General features: G+C 42.3%; 1 protein-coding gene and 1 long non-coding RNA gene across 2 annotated transcripts; both read left to right on the top strand.

Annotated features, from left to right (window-relative positions):
• Nucleotides 1-824: 824 nt before the first annotated feature.
• Nucleotides 825-21473, top strand: SLC35G1 (solute carrier family 35 member G1). The gene is made up of 3 exons (XM_056352062.1): nucleotides 825-1506; nucleotides 15243-15423; nucleotides 15941-21473. Exons 1-3 carry the CDS (start codon nucleotides 1230-1232, stop codon nucleotides 16698-16700), a joined length of 1218 nt encoding a protein of 405 aa, XP_056208037.1. The 5' UTR covers nucleotides 825-1229; the 3' UTR covers nucleotides 16701-21473.
• LOC130155111 (uncharacterized) lies at nucleotides 1568-11849 on the top strand. Its single transcript, XR_008823926.1, has 2 exons — nucleotides 1568-4920; nucleotides 9123-11849. It is a non-coding gene; the product is annotated as an uncharacterized LOC130155111 (long non-coding RNA).
• Nucleotides 21474-22616: the final 1143 nt, after the last annotated feature.

The raw sequence follows: 22616 nt of genomic DNA on the forward strand, positions 1-22616 counted from the left end.
CTCTCCCCTTTGTGGGATGTTGCAGCTGCCCTTGCATCTCCACAGAGGCAAGACTTTACAAGCTTTCACCATAGCCTTTGCAGAGGACTATGCTGATAGGAGCTTTGATGAAAGATGTTTGTATCTAGTGCAGCAGATACTTATTTTCTTGGTTTATAGCAAGAGGGGTTCAGATAACATAAATCTTTAGAAATAATCCTGATTTCAACACAAACCGTCAAATTTATTAATTTTCTATTTTTTAGTAGTCAACATAACACATCTAATTTTTAGTTAAGAAATTTGTGAAGTAATACTGGTCATATTAATGAAATGCTAGCTCTGAGATAATAAAATACTTATGGCCTCTGGTGGCTTAGCATGGGCTATACAATGTGCTATGTCAGAGACAAGGAAAGCTTGAAATAGCTTTTGTGAAGTAGCTTGAGGGAAAGCTTGGAGTAGTTTGTGTTAAATAGCTTGTATTTATCATTTAGTACACATTTTGCTGAAGGTATAGATTACATTTCCCCTTGTTAAAAATAAACACGGATTAATTCATGCCGCTAAAAGACGAACGTGAGCATATATCTCTTCTTTGAATAGAAATTCCTATTTTAATTATTGATAATAGCTTAGCTTGCTTAAAAGGGAAGAATTGTACATTTTTCATTTATTCTGCTGCTCTTTCTCTGCACTCGATGACGGGTAAGGAAAAGGGGCTACTCATTTTTTCTTCCAGGGGCTCGAATGACGCAACAACGCCCCTACGGTAACTTCGCGCCGCCGTTTCCCCCCTGCCGGCGCCCCGCCTCGGGAGGCGGCTCAGCAGCAGCGCGGCCCGGCCCTGCGGCCCTGCTCCGCTCCGCTCCGGCGGGGTGCGGGCTCCCCCTCCCGAGGCGCCGCGGCCTCGCTCGTCCCGCCAAGCCCCGCCGAGGCCCAGGCCCCTCGCCCGCGCAGCGCCCTCCGCCGCCCGCCGCGTCTCTCTCTGGGGGCCACCGCGGGCCGAGGGGACGCCGGGGAGGAGCCGGCGGGGCGCTGCCTCCTGCCCCGGGAGGGGGTTCGGTCCCCGCCGGGCGCTCGGGCAGCCATCTGAGGCGGACCGGCCACCCGGCTGCTTCCAGGTGGGGCCGTGACCGCGGGGGTGGCTGCGGCGCGACCTGGCATGGCCGCCCCCGCGCCCCGGAGCGCCGCACACCCGCGGGGCGGGGGCAGGCGGGGAGCCGGGCGGCGCGGGGCGGCGGCACCGCATGCGCAGGAGGCCAGGTGCCCGGCGGGTCGCCAGCGGCCGGCAGCGTCGCGGGCGGCCCCGTGTCCTCATGGTGCCGTGTCAGGGCGGCGAGGCCGCCGCTGTGCCGGCAGCGGGCGGGAAGGAGCCGGAGGTGCCGCTGGGCCGGCAGGACGGTCCGGATGCGGAGCAGCCTTGCCTGTGCCCGGCGCCGGGCATGGAGGCGGCGGGCGCCGAAGAACACCGCGGTCGTGGCTGCTGCTGGGGTTTGCCCCGGCCGCGCTGCTGTGGGGCACCTGGTGAGGACGGGGAGTCTGGCAGGCGGGGCGGGGCGGGGCGGGGGGGGGTGGGGTGGCCCGCTCGGCCGGGCTGCCCGCTCTCGGGGTGACATTGCCGGCGGGGCGGAGAAGGAAGAGGCCCCGAGGGCACCGGGGCTTGCCGCAGGCGGTGGGGCGCCGAGCGAGCTGGGGCGGCCGCAGAGGGCGGCCCGGCACCTGAGTCCGCCCCGCCGCCGGCTGCCCGCGGGCGGCTCCCCGCCGCTTCCGCGTCGGCCCCGGCTGTAGCGTTCACACCTGGCGCCCGGAGGGGCGCAGCGCGACCGCTGCGAGCGCGTCAGGCCGCGCCCTCCTCCTCCTCCTCCTCCTCCTTCTCCGGGATGGGCCAGCCCCCGAGAAACGAAGCGCAGCGGCGGGCACGACTCCCCGGTGGCGCCGGCTGGGCCGGGGCCGACCCCGCGGCGGGCGGGCAGGGCGCTGGGGGCCGCGCACCGCTCGCTCCCATCCCGGCGGTAGCGCTCATCCCTCGGGAAAGCGGTGGCTCCCGCCGCCGCAGCGCTAGCGTGAGGCTCGCCAGGTGCGGGTGGAGAGGGGTGCCTGCTGGCAGGGCGAGCGGGGAGAGGGGCGTGAGTGCCGGCAGCCGCCTGCCCTGGCCATCCTCGCCAGCGCCGCTGTGAGCACGCTTCGTTCTGTCTCAGTCCGTGCTTAGTTTCTGGGACGTGCTGGATCGTTAAAGCCACAAACTTACTGCAAAATGCGTGACGTGTTCTTATAAGTTAAATGTTGCTGCTTTTTAAAACATAAACGCCACCTACAAATAATTTTTGAAGTTGTTATCTGGGGTATTTAGCACGTGTCATTTTTCAGCATCACTGAAAACGTGTTTGTCATTAAATACAGACCATAATTGACTTTCCAGCAGAAAACGGGTAAGATGGCAATCTTTCTCAGCTAGTGGGCTGTGGAGAGGCCAGAAGAGAGAGTGTAGTTCACCTGCAAAATTCATGTTAGTATCACTTCTGAGGCAAAACTCGGGGAAAAAAATACCTGAAATCCTGAGAAACTTGCATTTATTCACCAAACACCCCACCCCCCCTTTTTTTTTTCTTTCGGTAGTCTATCCAAGCAAAATTTGTGAGTCAGTGGCTGAACTTTATGAATCATGCCTAGATCCAGTCTGCGTGACCACGCTTAGCTGGCGCGCAGGCTGTTGTGCTCCTGGCACTGCCCGAGGTTAGTGAGAGCGCTGCTCAGCCGCTTGCGGGGTGAGCAACCCATCACCCCTCGCTGGCTTTCCTGAAGGCCTGGGAGAGTCGTCTTCTCACTGACCGCCTTCCCCATAGCCCGTACTTGTCTGCCTCTGCTACTCAAGATGCGTGCACGTGAGAAACGTGATTTTCTGCAGTGTATGTGTTTTGCAAGTATAAAAACTCTTTGAAAGAAAGCGTGGCATTAATATGCAAACAAAAAGAATTTACACAGAAAACGATGTGTGGCTGGAGGCATTTGAGTAGGACCTAAAACAGGAGTGGATGATTGTTTGAAAGGCTTACGTGTGGAGATGGCCAGGGAATAAAATTGGAAAACCAAGTCTCTAATCTGTAGCCGCTCAGAAAAGAGGACTTGGGTACTACTCAAAACTGTTTTTATTTTCAGACTGCTACACTTTTTATTTTTTTTTTAAGAAAAAACCATGAATACTTGAGTATTTTGATAGTGTAGGGCTAGTGTTTGGAGGCTTAATATTTTGTGGGGTGGGAATGTTATCTTAACCTAACTTCTTACAATATATTTCAAAATAAGTACTTCTTCAGAACTGCAACTCTTTTGTTTTTGGTGGAAGAACTTGTACCATTTCACTTTTAAAAGGAACTAAAACATTTCTTACCACACTGGGTACATGCTTTAGCAATGTGAGAGGCTGATGGCTTAAATTCTAGTATTGCAAGATACTGTTTCTGATAGGCATGGTACGTTGGGTAGCTTACAAAAATGATTTCCTTTTGTTTTTTCTGCTCCTTCAAATCCAAAGCTTAGTTCTGTGTATGAGATCCTTTCAGCTTACTTTGGTTTAGTTTGATTGGTTTTCCATTTCAACACTTCCATTATTTAGATTGGCTTTGTTCTATAGTAATCAGACGAGCTATCATGCCTGAAGTAAAAGTTAATCTGTTTGTGCTGTGTTCATCCGTACGCCAGCCTGCACTTGGATTTCCCGTTTCAGTTACAGGCCAGTCTTGATGCCTCTTGCTTTTGTATTAGAGGCGTTGTTGATTTTGTGGTTTTGTTGTGTGACCGTGGATTAGCATCTTACATAATTAATGGACATTTTAAAAATCTACTCATTTTCGTAGTTGTTGAATGTCCCGTTGCAGTGTCAGTCAGTGGTAGTTTTTATAGTAACTTTTATGTAAGTGGCTGTTGCTAAACAGAAATGTTTCTAGTAGAAACTGACATTAATTTTCAGCTGTATTGTGGCTGGATTCCTTGAAGAACAGCCTTTCTGCCTACTTAAAATTCTGCTTGCAGGTGTAAAGCCTGGGTCTCTAGAACTGTTAAAGCCAGAACCAATGCTGTACACGCTGTGTCAGCCCACAGTCCCAGCTCCCAGGCAGTAAGATGCAGTTTCTCAGCCTTTGGTGGTGATCTCAAGGACAATCAAAATGGTTTGTGACAAGTTTTGTTAATTTAAAAAAGCCCACACACCTCAAACAAACCAAACCCCCTGCAAAACCATATTTAGTTGCTGTGAGAAACTATGGACTAGGGTATTGTTTATTAAGATTTATGTTAAGCCCAATGTAAAGGTCGGACAGCAAAAGATACGAAATCGCTTATGCAAACTAAACCAGCCACCAGATACCGCTTGTGCAAGATAAGATAACCACCAGATGTCCAGGAACCGACAGAAACAGGACAAACAACCCCATATAAGGACATATGAGTGAGGGGTCAACTATGGGACAAAGGAGGAAGACTTCTTACTTCGGCCTCAACGACCACCAGGAGGCAGAAAACGACCCCCTAACAACAACTGAAGCATGCGCAGAGTACCTCCACTACTTCCTGAACACGGAAGTAAAGATGTATAAAAAGGGACTGTTTGAACTGCTCAGTACGGCAGTTGGCGGAGCGCAGACTCCCCTGCTGTCCAGCCCTGTTTTTGCTCATATTCTACTTGCTATAATTAATAAAATTTAATTGGATTATGATCCGTTGTGGTCTCAATTTATAACAATTCCTGGTGCCGTGACTCAGATAAGGAACGGTGGGCTTCCGTCCTCCGGGGAGGCGCCCCGCGACAATCCGCGGCCCCGCGACCGACAGCCTACCTCAACCTTACCGACGAACCTAAATTCTAGAATAATGAGCAAAGGAGAAACCGGTAAAATCCCATAAAATTCTGTGCACGGGAGTCCGGACGAAGACGCAGGACGCGTAAGTATATTGCGAATTTGTTCGCGGGTTTGCCGTTTGGGCGGGATTGGGTTTCCTGGAATATAACGAGTGAGAGGTTCGATATACTGAACCAAGCGAGTGTGGACTCTTAAGTACTGCGTCTCCCATCTCCCGCGAGGGACTGGGCCAGGAGCAAGGGGAGCGAGTGAGTGTATGTTTGTGGATATTCCAGAAGATGGGGGCGAAGGGCAGCAAGCCTTCGACTCCCATGGGAAGGGTACCCACTGTACCTAAGAATACCCCTCTGGCATATATCTTAGACAATTGGAGATATTTCCCTGGAACCCTAGGGAAAGATAAGCAGAAGATGATAGAATATTGTACTAAGATATGGGGAGGGAAGAAGATTTCTAAAAATGTCTTTTGGCCAGTCTATGGGTCAGAAGAAGATTGGGTAAGACAGCAATTAAACCTCTGGGTTAATAATAAAAAAAAAACCCCTTAACCCGGAGGAGAGTCAATATGCGGAAGTGTAGCTAGAAAGACCGGGAGCTAGACTTTACCCGCTGAATGAAATAAAAATTAAACAAAGAAAAAAGAAGGAAGAGTTAGACGAAACCCTTCTAACCCCCCCTCCTTACATTCCTCCTCCTGCTCCCGCAGCCCCTCCAGAGGTCCCCAGAGCGCCCACTCCCCCACCAGAGTCGGAACAAGGGTCTCCCCCTCCTCCTAGACGCGTAACTAGAAGTCAAAAAGGGGCAGCTCAGATATACCCCCTAAGGGTAATACCCATGGGGGGACCTCAACCTGTGATCGGATATATTTCCGTACCCCTAAACTCGGCTGACCTACGAGATTTTAAAAGAATCGAGATGGGAAACTTAATTGAGGACCCACTCGGAGTGGCAGAAAGATTAAACCAATTTTTGGGACCAAACCTTTATACTTGGGATGAGATGTAATCTATCCTTGGTCAATTATTTACTACTGAGGAAAGAGCTATGATTAGACGAGCAGGAATGAGACTGTGGGATGCTCAACATGCCCAGGGACCTCAAGCAGATATTAAATGGCCACTTCAAAAACCTAATTGGGATAATCAGGATCCGGTGCATAGAACTCATATGCAGGACCTGAGAACTATAGTAATTCAGGGGATTAGAGAAGCAGTACCCCGTGGCCAGCATATCAATAAAGCATTTAATGAAATGCAAAAGAAAGATGAAAGCCCTACTGAGTGGCTGGAACGACTGAGGAAAGCCCTTCAGCTGTACTCTGGGGTAAATCCAGACGACCCTTTAGGGTAAGCGCTCCTCAAAACTCAGTTTGTGGCAAAATCATGGGAAGATATCAGAAAGAAGATTGAAAAGTTAGAAGACTGGCAGAATAGAGGGTTGGATGAATTATTGAGGGAAGCTCAGAAAGTCTACGTAAGGCGGGAAGAAGAGAGCAGCAAGCGACAAGTAAAAATGATGGTAGCAGCGGTCAGAGAGGATCGCAAAGGGCGGACTGGTGAACACAGGTCTGCTGGAACGAAACAAGGGAACGTAGTAGTAAAGAAGGAACAGAGATGTTTTTACTGTGGAAAGAAGGGACATATAAAGAAGAATTGCAGAGAAAGGATCAGGGATGAGGAAATACTGAAAATGGAATAGGAGAGTCAGGGGCTCTATACCTTAGGGGACCGGAGTCATCATGAGCCCTTGATAAAATTAAAAATAGGTCCCCATAAACAAGGGTTCACCCTTTTAGTAGACACTGGAGCTGAGAAATCGACTATTAGGCAAATACCTGAGGGATGTAAAGCTTCCCCTGAAAAAAGTACAAGTAATTGGGGCAAAAGGAGAACCCTTTAAAGTAAGCAAAATCAAAAATGTGGTATTTGAAACTGAAAATAAATTTGGAATGGGTGAACTCTTGCTCGTCCCTGAAGCAGAATTTAATCTGTTAGGACGAGATTTAATTGTTGAATTGCAATTAGAAATTAAAGTGAAAAATCAAGAGCTAACGGTGTCTGCTTATCCTTTGACCGTGGATGATCAAAAACAAATTAACCCCGATGTCTGGTACTCTCCGGACACAATTAGTAGACTGGAAATCCCACCGATTAAAATCCAAATTTCCGAACCCCACATACCTGTGAGGGTAAGGCAATATCCCATATCCCTAGAAGGACGGAGAGGATTAAAACCAGAAATTGATCGATTGTTAGCACAAGGAATCTTAGAGCCTTGTATGTCACCCTTTAACACTCCCATTCTGCCTGTAAAGAAACCAAATGGGAAATACCGGCTCGTACATGATTTAAGGGAAATAAACAAAAGAACTATCACCCGGTTCCCTGTAGTAGCAAATCCATACACACTGCTAAGCAAGCTAGGACCCCATAACTCCTGGTATAGTGTGGCTGATTTAAAGGATGCCTTTTGGGCCTGTCCACTGGCAGAAGAATGCCATGATTATTTTGCCTTTGAATGGGAAGACATAGAGACAGGCCGTAGACAGCAATTGAGATGGACCGTGCTCCCCCAAGGGTTCACTGAGTCCCCTAATCTGTTTGGGCAGGCCCTGGAAGAGCTCTTAAAAGAATACCAGGTACAAACGGGAAACGTGCTGTTACAGTATGTAGATGATCTGCTCATAGCAGGGAATAATAAGGAGGATGTAAGAAAAGAAAGCATTTGACTCCTAAACTTTCTTGCACAAAAGGGACTACGGGTATCACAAGAAAAGTTACAATTTGTGGAGGAAAAAGTGAAATATTTGGGGCATTATTTGTTTAACGGCAAGAAGATATTGGATCCAGAGCGCATTAAAGGAATTCTGGAATTACCTATGCCTGTCACTAAGAGGCAAATTCGGCAGGCATTAGGGCTATTTGGGTATTGTAGGCAATGGATAGAGAACTACAGCTTTAAAGTTAAATTCTTATATGAACAACTGTCTAAAGACAAAATACCCAAGTGGACCCCTCAGGATCAAGAGCAGTTTGCCAGTCTCAAAAGGGAGCTAAGTCAAGCACCGGTTTTAAGCCTCCCAGATTTAAAGCAGCCATTCCATTTATTCGTTAACATACATGAAGGAACGGCATTCGGAGTATTAACTCAGGAATGGGCCGGACAAAAGAAACCAGTGGCATACTTATCAAAGCTGTTGGACCCTGTGAGCAGGGGTTGGCCGAGTTGTTTACAAATCATTGTTGCTGCTGCCTTATTACTTGAAGAAACGAATCGTATTACCTTTAATGGAGAAGTTGTCCTATATGCGCCTATAATATAAGGGGGGTGCTTCAACAAAAAGCAGAAAAATGGCTTACAGATAGCCGACTATTAAAGTATGAGGGAATACTCATAGAATCTCCAAAACTATCCCTAAGGACTATCGGAGCGGTTAACCCTGCAGAATTTCTATACCCAGGGGAAAGTACTGAGTTAGTACATGATTGTCTTCAAACGATTGAACAACAAACACGAATTCGACCAGACCTAGAAGAAGAGGAATTACAACATGGAGAAATATTTTTCATAGATGGGTCATCTCGAATAGTGGAAGAAACAGCTGTCTGGACTGCTGAGCGTGGATGGACTCAAGCCAGTCGCATTAAAGGCCCAGTGACGAGACCCCACTGGAAAGTAATCAGTACTCCAGGTGACACCAAGATAACCCTGAAAAGATAACGTAATGATAGAGACTTTATTTGATTATTTTGCCGCATTGCCTTTTGGTATAAAGTGTGTATTGCTGTTTATATTTGCTATAATTCTTTCTTTTTTATCTATTATATATGGAAGCATACAAAGTGTGTTGAAGGAAATTGCTAAACTTATGCAACCACACAATATTGAATATAGAAGATATGCTGATGTAAATAATATATGTACTCTAGATACACGAATTAGGTGTAATAATTTGAACTGCAATTGTTATCCATTTGCTTGTTTCAGGTGTAAGGTATGCCAGGATAAATGGTGGACACACTGTGAATGTAGATACCCTCCGATAGGAGTTTACACACAGTGTTGGAAAAATCCAAAGAACTCTCACTGAGTGGAAATTAAAACAATTAGAGTCTAAACAAGAAATTATTCGAGAATCCCATGAGTGGTGGGAAATTTTTGCCAAAGGAATAAACCCTCAATATTATTGTTACCACTCCAACGAACCAGTCCCCTTTATAGCTGAAATCTTGGCTATAAAGTGCAGAAGGGAAGTACTAACCGTGTTTTGCTTTGCCCCATTAGTTAAAGCTGCAAAGTGGGAAGCCTATGTAAACAGGCAGAAAGCCCGAAACAGCTGTTCTCCTGAAGAATCCCCTTGCTGCCGAGAAGATGGTACACCCCGTGGCTCGAAGCAACCGAGTCGACGGGCAAGGCAGAGGAGGAACAAACTGTGGAGAAAAGAACCAGAACAATGGGACAGAAAAGCAGCAATGGCCGAACTTCCCCAGGACTGGTAAAAATATACTTAAATTGGCAAAATTGACAGACACCCTTTTTCCTGTTATGCCATTAGTTCTGTTATTGATAATAACCCAAGCAGATGGAAACCCTCATGAGCCAATGAGCTGGAAATTATTGCAATTAGATACAAGCCAAGTCGTTGGTGAATTTCAAGGACCTGGCAGCCCAACATTCAACGTAACTCCATGTCAACTAATCGGGCAATTCACTCCTGTATGCAAAAGACAAGGATGGCAAGGTAATAAAAGTTCAACTTATTTTTGTCCTGCCTCTAATCCAGGGAAAGAATACTGTAATTACCTTGGACATTATTATTGCGCATACTGGGGATGTGAAACAATGGCCCTAGAATGGGGAATTAATAATGATAAATATTTGAAAATTAGTTGGGGACCCCAAGGCTGTAACCCACCTTCATATACTTACAATGGATATATATTAGGGGGACAATACTCGTCAAACTGTCAATATCTGGAAATAAATATATCAAGTCCTACAGATGATAGTTGGTTAGTAGGAAAGATGTGGGGAGTTAGAATCAGAGAACCAGGGCCAGACCGAGGGGGTTTTATTAAAGTAATAAAGGAAAAGCTTCCACACGATCCCTTACCAGTAGGACCAAACCTGGTCCTGAATCCACCCACTTCCTCTGAAAAAAGGTTGCCCCCGTAATTGTTGTAACCCCTTCTCCAGACTCCCTTTCGGAAACAACTAATGACACTGTGACTGAATTTTCTTTATCCAGGGATCTAGAGTTGTCAGAATCCAAAAACCCCTTATGGAATCTAATGCAAGCCTCTTATCGTGCCCTTAATGAAAGCAAACCAAATTTAACTGAGGAATGCTGGTTATGTTATAATGTTAAACCACCATATTTTGAGGCAATTGGAAAACCAGGTAGGATTCAATGGTCTAATGGTTCAAACCCACGAGAATGCCCATGGGATGACCAGAGGAACCATACACAAGGAATTACTATTCAATTAGTAACAGGTCAAGGAAAATGTATAGGTACAGTGCCCGAAAAGTATCAGCCTTTGTGCAACCGAACAGTCACTAACACCAATATAGAGAAACACAAGAGTCAAAAATGACAAATGGGCTATCCCGACACCAGGAGCTAAATGGGTTTGTTCAGACATCGGAGTAACGCCTTGCCTATCCCTAAACGTGTTTAATCAATCTCAGTTTTGCGTACAGGTGATTATTGTTCCTCTTCTGATCTATCACACCTCTGAGGAGGTGTTACGCCACTTTGAGGGAGACCTGAATAGACAAAAACGAGAGCCAATTACAGTGGTAACCCTAGCTACACTGCTGATAGCGGGCGGAGTTGGAGCAGGTACAGGCATAGCCTCCCTAGTAAAAGGTCAGGAATTACGAAGTTTGTAGATGGCTGTAGATGAGGATTTAGCAAAAATAGAACAATCTATCCAAAATTTAGCCACTTCAGTAAAGTCTTTATCAGAAGTAGTGCTGCAAAATAGAAGAGGATTAGATCTATTGTTCTTAAAGGAAGGAGGGTTATGTGTAGCTCTCAATGAAGAATGTTGTTCTTTTGCTGACCATACGGGAGTAGTCCAGGACACCATGTCTGAACTCCGGAAAAGGTTAGATCAACGTAAGAAGGATCGTGAGGCGGGCAGGCCATGGTATGAAAACTGGTTTAATGTTTCACCTTGGCTAACCACTTTGTTGTCTGCTTTAGCAGGACCGCTTATTATGTTGATTCTGGGACTTATATTTGGGCCTTGTATATTACACTATATTTTACATTTTATTAAAGAACAGTTTGACATAGCTAAATTGCTTATTTTAACTACGAGGTCTGGGGCAAAATATAAGAGTGTATCTATTAATGAGGATGAAGATTGTTGTGAATGCGTTATGCCACGTGAGAACTATGCCTATTGTAATTGTGAGGTATTACCTTGTGAGTGTTATGATAAATGTTGGGATTGTGGAAAAAGGTTTGCTTGCAGTGCCGAGAATGAAAGTAGCGTCTAATAAACAATAATAGGATAAAAAGAAAAAGGGGGGATTGTGAGAAACTATGGACTAGGGTATTGTTTATTAAGATTTATGTTAAGCCCAATGTAAAGGTCGGACAGCAAAAGATACGAAATCGCTTATGCAAACTAAACCAGCCACCAGATACCGCTTGTGCAAGATAAGATAACCACCAGATGTCCAGGAACCGACAGAAACAGGACAAACAACCCCATATAAGGACATATGAGTGAGGGGTCAACTATGGGACAAAGGAGGAAGACTTCTTACTTCGGCCTCAACGACCACCAGGAGGCAGAAAACGACCCCCTAACAACAACTGAAGCATGCGCAGAGTACCTCCACTACTTCATGAACACGGAAGTAAAGATGTATAAAAAGGGACTGTTTGAACTGCTCAGTACGGCAGTTGGCGGAGCGCAGACTCCCCTGCTGTCCAGCGCTGTTTTTGCTCATATTCTACTTGCTATAATTAATAAAATTTTAATTGGATTATGATCTGTTGTGGTCTCAATTTATAACGCCGCTGTGAGCACGCTTCGTTCTGTCTCAGTCCGTGCTTAGTTTCTGGGACGTGCTGGATCGTTAAAGCCACAAACTTACTGCAAAATGCGTGACGTGTTCTTATAAGTTAAATGTTGCTGCTTTTTAAAACATAAACGCCACCTACAAATAATTTTTGAAGTTGTTATCTGGGGTATTTAGCACGTGTCATTTTTCAGCATCACTGAAAACGTGTTTCTCATTAAATACAGACCATAATTGACTTTCCAGCAGAAAACGGGTAAGATGGCAATGTTTCTCAGCTAGTGGGCTGTGGAGAGGCCAGAAGAGAGAGCGTAGTTCACCTGCAAAATTCATGTTAGTATCACTTCTGAGGCAAAACTCGGGGAAAAAAATACCTGAAATCCTGAGAAACTTGCATTTATTCACCAAACACCCCACCCCCCTTTTTTTTTTTCTTTCGGTAGTCTATCCAAGCAAAATTCGTGAGTCAGTGGCTGAACTTTATGAATCATGCCTAGATCCAGTCTGCGTGACCACGCTTAGCTGGCGCGCAGGCTGTTGTGCTCCTGGCACTGCCCGAGGTTAGTGAGAGCGCTGCTCAGCCGCTTGCGGGGTGAGCAACCCATCACCCCTCGCTGGCTTTCCTGAAGGCCTGGGAGAGTCGTCTTCTCACTGACCGCCTTCCCCATAGCCCGTACTTGTCTGCCTCTGCTACTCAAGATGCGTGCACGTGAGAAACGTGATTTTCTGCAGTGTATGTGTTTTGCAAGTATAAAAACTCTTTGAAAGAAAGCGTGGCATTAATATGCAAACAAAAAGAATTTACACAGAAAACGATGTGTGGCTGGAGGCATTTGAGTAGGACCTAAAACAGGAGTGGATGATTGTTTGAAAGGCTTACGTGTGGAGATGGCCAGGGAATAAAATTGGAAAACCAAGTCTCTAATCTGTAGCCGCTCAGAAAAGAGGACTTGGGTACTACTCAAAACTGTTTTTATTTTCAGACTGCTACACTTTTTATTTTTTTTTTAAGAAAAAACCATGAATACTTGAGTATTTTGATAGTGTAGGGCTAGTGTTTGGAGGCTTAATATTTTGTGGGGTGGGAATGTTATCTTAACCTAACTTCTTACAATATATTTCAAAATAAGTACTTCTTCAGAACTGCAACTCTTTTGTTTTTGGTGGAAGAACTTGTACCATTTCACTTTTAAAAGGAACTAAAACATTTCTTACCACACTGGGTACATGCTTTAGCAATGTGAGAGGCTGATGGCTTAAATTCTAGTATTGCAAGATACTGTTTCTGATAGGCATGGTACGTTGGGTAGCTTACAAAAATGATTTCCTTTTGTTTTTTCTGCTCCTTCAAATCCAAAGCTTAGTTCTGTGTATGAGATCCTTTCAGCTTACTTTGGTTTAGTTTGATTGGTTTTCCATTTCAACACTTCCATTATTTAGATTGGCTTTGTTCTGTAGTAATCAGACGAGCTATCATGCCTGAAGTAAAAGTTAATCTGTTTGTGCTGTGTTCATCCGTACGCCAGCCTGCACTTGGATTTCCCGTTTCAGTTACAGGCCAGTCTTGATGCCTCTTGCTTTTGTATTAGAGGCGTTGTTGATTTTGTGGTTTTGTTGTGTGACCGTGGATTAGCATCTTACATAATTAATGGACATTTTAAAAATCTACTCATTTTTGTAGTTGTTGAATGTCCCGTTGCAGTGTCAGTCAGTGGTAGTTTTTATAGTAACTTTTATGTAAGTGGCTGTTGCTAAACAGAAATGTTTCTAGTAGAAACTGACATTAATTTTCAGGTGTATTGTGGCTGGATTCCTTGAAGAACAGCCTTTCTGCCTACTTAAAATTCTGCTTGCAGGTGTAAAGCCTGGGTCTCTAGAACTGTTAAAGCCAGAACCAATGCTGTACACGCTGTGTCAGCCCACAGTCCCAGCTCCCAGGCAGTAAGATGCAGTTTCTCAGCCTTTGGTGGTGATCTCAAGGACAATCAAAATGGTTTGTGACAAGTTTTGTTAATTTAAAAAAGCCCACACACCTCAAACAAACCAAACCCCCCGCAAAACCATATTTAGTTGCTAAGCAACTCACAGCAATGCCCTGCTGATGATATTTTAGGAGGTCCTAAGGCTCACTGGCTTCCATGCTAATGTGAGAACACCGCGAACACTGCCTTAGGTGCGTGGAGTTCTCACTCTTACCTTCAGAGGGTGTTCCAGCAGAAAAGGTAACTCCCAATGCTTTAGACAGACAGAGAGAAAAGAGAGAGTGAGGTAACATCCCAGTCAAATATTTAGATGTGTTCTCTTTGCCATGGTGTTCACCTCTAGGTTCAGTGGAAACACTGTTCCTCTTGTGCAGCACAGCAATAAGGGAAAAGGCTGGTTTCTTTGGAGACCGTGTTGAGGTCAGCAGCAGTTCACCCTCTCTGCTTGCTTGCCTGCCTTTTTTTTTTTTTTTTTTTTAAATTGTCGAGGGTGGAGATGGGTGGAACGAGGAAGAGTATGTCCCTGAATAGAGCCTGAGGGAATGGGGAAGCTTGAATAGAAAGTATTAGACTTGGGGAAACTACAACTACTTCAGGAAGAGAAAGTTTGATAAATAAGCGTACAATAAGGTGAAACTGAGGTCTTCATGGAACTGTGGTAGATATCAGTACGTTAAGCAGGCCTATGATATTTTAAAAGTAGTCACTTAAATTTCTTCTGCTTAAAAATGTGTATTTGATGTTTATTTGGAGAAAATATTTGGATTCTTATAGAAAGATAAAAATTATGTAAAACTTCAGAGGGTCTAGGTCAAATTTAGGGTGATTTAACTGCAAGATAAGCATGAAGTATAACAAAAATTAGGTTCTCTACACAATTTTTACATTGTGAGCTAGGAAATTAAATTTTTGCTTATGAACCTTAATTTACTTAATAATCAGATAATTCCCAAGGTAGTAATTTTCAGTGTTTCAGAATCTGACCATGGACCATTTTGCAGTCAGTTGTATTTCTTGGTCCTTGGGTGGTGGTCAGAATCATACTATTAGCCCTATAGTGAATCATCCAAACTAGCCTGATGCCTCTGAGGAGTAAAGCCTGCTAAGTCATATAGAACCGTGGGAAGTTTTGTATCCAAAGTGTTAAGAGTTCATCTCTTGTCTTGTGTTTTAAGAAAAAAAAGGAGACCTTTAGTGGTCAGTGAAATGCATTTTCAGGGGAAGTCTGGTAAATACACGTAGTATTTGCATGTTTCTTTTGCTTCCCCTGTCCTCTACCACAAGAATAGCTACAACTGTATGGAGCACTGGAGTATGTAGAGCTGCCTGACCTATGAAATCTTCTAATAGATCATTACTAACTGGAGTTTATTTGTTGCAGGAGCAAAGAAGAAAGCTGCTTGTCCAGGACTTGGGCTGTTTTATACCGTACTGTCTGCCTTCCTTTTCTCAGTGGCCTCTTTATTTCTTAAAAAAATAGATGATGTACATTCAGTGGAAGTGAGTGCATTTCGATGTGTTTTCCAAATGGCATTTGTTCTTCCTGGTTTAATATACTACAAGTAAGTGAAGCAAACATTTAAATTGAAAGTTTTTTCTGAAAAGTAGATCTAGAATTATCACTCAGTTAAATCAGATTGCAAGATAATTTTAATTTGGACTTCATTTGCATAAGTGCTTTTTTTATTAGTTGATAGTATCTTAATACAATTCAGAAAACTGAAAATCTTTGACTCCTTGAATTGTAGGGTTTTCTACAGGAATTATGTGAAATGTATCGATCTTCCATTAGGTAGTGTTCTCAAAAAATAGGAGGTAATTTGTAGACAGTTTTGGGTTATTTTGCAAGCAAAGAGTTAATAGCTAGAAGATCAGGTTCTGGAATCTGAATATAATTGGGGGTGGGGGTGGGAATAAACTGGTCTGTGGTAAAACAGTTTAAAATATTTTGGTATTTTGTAAGTCACTCATCCAGAAAGGTGTGTACAATCTAGAAGGGTGTGTATATTTAAATGTAATTGGATGTTGGTCATGAAATAAGCAAGCCAGTGACATTAATGTGTCATTTCTGTTTTTCAGAACGGGGTTTTTGGGACCAAAAGGTAAAAGAATTTTTCTTTTCTTCCGAGGATTCCTTGGCTCTAGCGCAATGATTCTTCTCTACTACGCTTTCCAAGTCATGCCGCTAGCTGATGCCACTGTTATAACTTTTAGCAGTCCTGTTTTTACATCGTTGCTGGCATGGATCTTTCTCAAAGAGAAATACAGTATTTGGGATCTTCTGTTTACCCTCTTTGCAATCACTGGAGTGGTTCTTATTGCCAGACCACCGTTTCTGTTTGGGTCAAACGTAACGGGAATTGAAGGAAGTTACACAGACCATCTTAAAGGAACTATAGCAGCAATTACAAGCACAGTATCTGCAGCTTCAACTTTTGTTATACTAAGGAAGGTGGGAAAATCTGTGCATTATTTTTTGTCAATTTGGTATTATGCAGTTATTGGTTTAATTGGCTGTGTTATAGCGTTGTTTGTTTTGAATGAATGGCGTTTACCATATTGTGGTAAAGATAGGGTTCTTCTAATATTAATAGGCTTGTTGGGGTTAGGGGGTCAAATATTTCTCACAAAAGCATTACAGATAGAGAAAGCTGGACCTGTAGCCATAATGAAAACAATGGATGTGGTGTTTGCTTTTATTTTACAAATTCTTTTTCTCAATCATCTGCCAACTTGGTGGACTGTGGGTGGTGCCCTTTGTGTAGTAGCCAGTAGTTCTGGAACTGCCATTCGTAAGTGGCGACAAAGCTTGAAAAAAGCTAAACAAAATGAAATCTAACAATACAGACACCTAATTCATTACAGAAACAAGCAACCTTGACATATATATACAATATTTATTTTTATTTATTTAAAATATCTCATTTACCAAATTGTAGTACCAAGTTACAGCCAATAAAATAAGTTGTTGGGTTTTTTTAAGAAAACAAAATCGAGGATGTTTTAACAACTGATTAGGTATGTGCTTTTCTTTCTCATATGTAGGCATGCAGATACAAGAAATAGAAAGATATTTAAAAGTTTCTTGCTTCCTATCAAAAGTGGACAGTAGTGTTTTGGCTTTCATTTTCCTAGAATTCCTGATTCTCCACTTAGACCCTTTCTCCATTCTTTTGAGCAGTGGAAATCAGTCTCCTAGGCTTACTTAATACTGTTCTCTGGTTGATTACCAGAGGGGTTGCAGTATAAAAGATAGAAGGGAACGAAGAGTTATAATCCTATGAACATCCAACTTTTATAGAACAGATAAAGCTTGTACATTTACAAGCCTTCTAATGATTTTTTTTTTTGTACAAAACAGATGCCAAATGGGGTTTTATTTTTAATTTGGATTCTAAAAGAAAAAAGGCTATTTCATCTTTCCAGTATCAAGAGAAAATCAACTTGTGCAAATTATCTATCAGCTTTGCTTTCTTTAAAAAATAGTTTAAAATGTTTGCACTTCTTTTACAGACATAATGAAACAACCTAATCCCTTTCTTTCAATGTGATTTCCCAATAAACATCTTCAGTTGCTGCAGTCTCGGTGATGAGACACAACAGTTAATTGTATGCCACTCGTAAATTAGCCATTTCTTGTGGTATGGAATGTTATGCTGTAGCTGCACTTTTCTTTATTCTATGCAAAAGATTATAGGTTTTAGGTATTTAATATAGATTATTTTAAATGCTGCTTATGACCCTTTTTGTTTAGGTTCTTTTGTACAAAAGTTCTTTATGAGACCAAGTGTAAGTCGTCTTGGCCTTCATAAAGTTTGGAGGATTTACAATAAAGCATTTTTCTGTTTCATGAGAATTTGAAAGAGTGCAGGGTAATTGCAGTTTCACAGGAAATGAAGGTTGGCCCAGGTCATAGCAGAGATTCTGCAGAACAGACTTGAGGAGAGCTTGATGGGGTGGTGGAGCTATGGATATACATCTCTAAGATGTGGAGTGAGCCACACTACATCTGGCAGTGCTAGTGGGCATCTTCAGCCCCGTTTCTCCACATGGCCCTTTTAAATCTGCAGTTAGTCACTTCTTACACATCTTCTCATTTTTATAGGCTTTATCTTGATAGCAACAAATATTAAGAAAAATGCTCTTAGTGTCCTTCATGTTTGAGGAGGAATATATATTTAGTTTCAGGAAGGGGGATTTTCCCAAATGGAGTCTTACGTACTTTTGGGTCTTGTCTCAGTAGTGCTTAAAGAAAATTTTGACTTGGATCTTTATTTGGTCCTTTGTATCATAAGGTGGTTGTCAGTTTTTTGCTCACCTTAGCTTTTTTCTAAAAGAGAATGCTGTGTTCTGTAGACTTGATACATGGTAGGTTTTGGTTTTGTTTGATTTTTTTTTTTTTTTTACAAAATCACTAAAGTTGGCTGATATTTTCTTATTTTGATTTACAGATGTCTAGTCACATATCTTTTCTTTTGACAATAAGCATTGCATCCTGGCAGGGCAGATCTAGGTACTTGTGTCCTTAAGGACTGGAATGTGTATGTACTTCAGGATGCACTGGATGTGAGGAGCCATCTGCAACAGGTTTCAGGGGTGGGAAGGAAAATAAACTGCATTTTTTACTGCTTAACTTCACATTTAATATGGATGTGTTTGAGTTGACACTTCTAAAGGTGTGGTTCCAAAGCAGTTCAGATTGATGTAAATCTGGGTTGTCAGCTAGTCCTGCTCCCTCCCGTTGGCTCAGTGCTTGTGCTTACGTGGTTTTGTGGTGAGCTAGCCCTGGGAGCTGATCTGGCTATGTAACTGTTTAGTAAGCTTGTCAGAGAGGGCAAAACCAGAGTAGCCTGAGCTTGATTAGAGTGTGAAAACATTAGGAAGGGGAATTAGATCATAGAATAGAATCATTTAGGTTGGAAAAGACCTTTGAGATCATCAAGTCCAACCGTTAACTTAGGGCTGCCAAGTCTATCACTAAACCTAAGCACTGTATCTACCAGTCTTTTAAATACCTCCAGGGATGGTGATTCCACCACCTCCTCGGGCAGCCTGTTCCAATGCTTCACCACCCTTTCAGTGAAGGAATTTTTCCTAATACCCAGCCTAAACCTCCTTTGGTGTAATTTGAGGCTGTATCCTTTTGTCCTTTTTTAGTTATCTGGGAGAAGAAACTGACCCCCACCTGCCTAAAACCTCCTTTCATGTAGCTGTACAGAGCAATAAGGTCCCTCCTAGATCTCCTCTCGTACAACATACAAATGTTGATTTGTCAGTACAGAATAAAAATAATGTGGAAGCTTATATAAAAAATCTTCAGGTTGTATTATTTCAATTAATCTTGTTTACACTTAGTGGAGAAGAACACCCTACTGAAGAAAGGACTGTTTTCTTGCCCTTAATACATAAGGAAGTGTAGAAGATAACCTGACGTGAAATCAACAACCCAATACAGTGATTGGTAATTTTTCTGTCAAGTTCTTGCGGAAACACTTCTGATATATTTCCGTACCTGTGGTGCCAAATGATTTTTTTTTTCTTTATCCAAATCTATAGGGTTTTCTTATGGCTCCATCTACTTATTTCCTTTTGCTGTTCTTAAACCTTCCTAAATACTTAAGTTGTTAAAAATAATTATAATCTAAATAAGATCCTGTGTTAGAGGCCATTGTGTTTTTTGGAACATTATTTTGATTTTGAGCCATCTTTTAGAGAATTGTTTAACTAGTGTGAGAATGAAGAACTTGACTAGGGCTTCTCTAGTCATAAAGTATGACAAGCTAGCTTCTATAACTAGCTTTTCTAGATGATATTGGGAATGGAAGACACTTAAGCTTTAAGGTTTTTTTTCAACCACTTCAATTTTTAGATTTTTCTTCCTCTCAAATGTAGGTTAAAACCCTAAAATTTAGTTGGAAGCCTTGAAGAGAATACCCTAAAATGCTGGTGGGTTTTTTTAATGAAAAATATTTCTTACAATCACATTAAGATGGTCAAGCTTTTTTTTTCTTCAGAACTTAACAGTTTGAGAATCTGAAATGAAGCTGGCTGAATGTTGATCCTTTCAGATTCTTAGTTTTACTTTTTTCTAATAGAGTTTTAATTTCAAAAAAATTTTTTTAGCATTTTAATACAGCAATTTTCTCAGGGTCAAATGTTATTTTTCTGAGCTTTTAGTCAGAAATATATTATTAATGTTCATCACCTGTAATGTCCTGTTGTGATCTTTGCAGTATTTTTAAGTTTGATAAATTTACTTTTCTAATAGAAAGACCTTCCTTTGTGATATGATGGAATATTGTTACATTGCAATTGCTATGCCATAAAGTTGTTTCTTTTGAATTTCGACACGTTAATGCAGTGTAGTGATTTCAGTGGATCCTGAATAGAAAGAGTAATAATTATTATTGATTTTTTTGCACCTAAGCACAGGGTAAAAAGGTTTAGTTGTTACTGATGCATCACAGAATGTTTCTTATGTTCTTTACTATGCAAACCACTGTAATCATCTGTTGTCTTCAGTGGGACTTTACAGCCTTAAAGCCTTGTATACCTGACTGTTCTATAGAAAGCTGGCTGAAAAAGTTATGTACTGTCACTGTGCAGCAGCCAGTTTGTTTCAGGTTACGTTGGTTGTCAAAGTGTGCTCTAAAAGCTGTCTGCATACACCTACACTAAGAATTTGGCAAACTCAATCGTGTAGGCAAGGGCGGGCTATGTAATTAAAATGGACTTCCTGCATTTGTCCAACACCAGGCATGAAGTGACCTCAGCATAATAGCATCAATGAAATGACTAGTTCAACGTGTCCTTTTTCTTCTGAAACTAGGCTTTTTCCCAGTTCCAAAAACTGTTCTAAGATGGCTCTTCCTGTAAATGAAAACAAGATAGATAGTACTACCCTTGATCATCATTCAGTACAAACACTTCCCCCGGCCCTGTAGTATTTTCTCTCCCTTGAGCTTTTGTTCAAGAGCTGTCTGTTGGAAGAAGGTTTAGTTCTAGAGAGGTAGCCTCTTAAGTTATTTCCTTGCCAATGAGTGTTAATTAACCAGGAAGTCAGTTTTCCAGTTCTCTAACCATGGTAACCATGGTATGCTCATCTGTGGCACCAGCCCCACAAGGGTCGTAGGAGCATGATCTCTGTCCCTGCATGGGGTCAGGGTTAGTAATGCTGGCAGCAGATGTGGAACACTCTCTTCAGCAGGACGTTGCAGTGACCAGCAGAATATTTTTGTGGTCATAACTGCCTGTCCATCCAAAGAAAAGTCATGGCTTTACGTTCCTGCAGGTGCAGGTAACTTCAGGGTGGAACATACATAGCCTTCTATGGTGATAACACTTCTGTGTATCAGAATGAGTAATTTCCTATGTTATGTGAGTTACTGTTTGACAAAAAGGGGGTAAAAATACCCTCAGCATTAATTAAATGATTTTTACTATGTCTTGTTTATTGTTAAATATATATTGAATTATATGTTTTGTAGAAGTTACTGGCTTTGTTATGTAGTAGTATATTTTTATAGACTATTCTTATATATTGAAATGTTAAGAATATTTTCGTAAGAGATTTATATTCATCATTGCTAATAAAATGAACCTGAAGAATTAATGTCTGGTTTTGCATTGAGTAGTAGAACATACTTAAATGTAGTGAGATTGTCAAAGCTTTATGAGAGAACCGTTAATCATACAGTCCCTGTTAAATATGATCATGTGCCTCGTTCTGCTACTGTTAGCATACAGCATCACTTTTTATGGCCTGCGACAAGCTAGAGATGAAAAGAGGCTCCATCAGCTTCCATACAGCAATTTCTTAACTGGAAACTGTGGCACTGACAGGTCAGTAAAGTTAAATTTTCGTGTCCAAGTGGCAGTTTGTTTTTGTGAGTGTTTTGTTTGTTTTTTGTTTCATTTCTGTACATCATGATTTCATATCAGGTCTTGCCCCTTCTGTCACAAGGTGATCCTAAATTCATCCCTAAATGCTTGCCATTATCTAATGTTTTGGTAATTAACTGTTGACCAAAAAGGAAAAAGAAAAAAAAAATTACTTCATTGGAAAACCACCACCATTGCTCAGTTTTACAAAAAGATTGTAGTACTTTTTCAATTAGCCTTATAACAGTGCTTCCTCCTGCACTGTTGTCTGGCTCTGTAAGAGCAGAAGACACCAGAACTGGACAAGGGTGTTGGCCTACTTGAGAGCTTTGTGCATATAATGGATCTTTATTTCTGGGTGTGACTTGACTTGTCTTCCCTCATCTATTTTTCCCTCTATAATGCTGAGTTACATAGCGAGGAATTACTAGCAGTGTTAGCCTGTCTGTCCAGCACCCTCTTCTTCACCTTGCGTGCTCAAAAATTAACTCACTGTAGGATGACTTGACAACATCTGTTTCTCGGGCTCAAAAGTAAAAGCAAAGTACTTTCAAGAGAGCTTACTGTGCCTGGCATGGACAGGAGACTAATTGTGAAAGAACTTTGTGGAGAAACTTTGCAGATTTCTCTCGGCAGTTCTGTAGGTTCTTGGGAACAACTATAAATATATGGAAACATATGCTTTAAGGGAAAGGAATAAAGCTGTTTGGATAGACAACACTAAAGTCTTGCTTATTTACAAATGGATAGTGACATAGCACATGAAGAGATGAGGACTGTTACTGAATCCTAAGACTCTTGAAACAAAATTCTAGAATTATGTCTACCCACTCCAAAAACAACAAAAAAAGCAAGCAGCAAAGTGATCAAAGGG

This window comes from Falco biarmicus, chromosome 9, assembly GCF_023638135.1.
Source record: "Falco biarmicus isolate bFalBia1 chromosome 9, bFalBia1.pri, whole genome shotgun sequence".
NCBI classification, from domain to species: Eukaryota; Metazoa; Chordata; class Aves; order Falconiformes; family Falconidae; genus Falco; species Falco biarmicus.

Coding starts and splice junctions, on each gene's coding strand:
- SLC35G1 (XM_056352062.1), top strand. CDS start 1,230: ATGCGCAGGAGGCCAGGTGCCCGGCGGGTCGCCAGCGGCCGGCAGCGT. Junction 1,507..15,242: donor GCGCTGCTGTGGGGCACCTG/GTGAGGACGGGG, acceptor TATTTGTTGCAG/GAGCAAAGAAGAAAGCTGCT. Junction 15,424..15,940: donor CCTGGTTTAATATACTACAA/GTAAGTGAAGCA, acceptor TCTGTTTTTCAG/AACGGGGTTTTTGGGACCAA.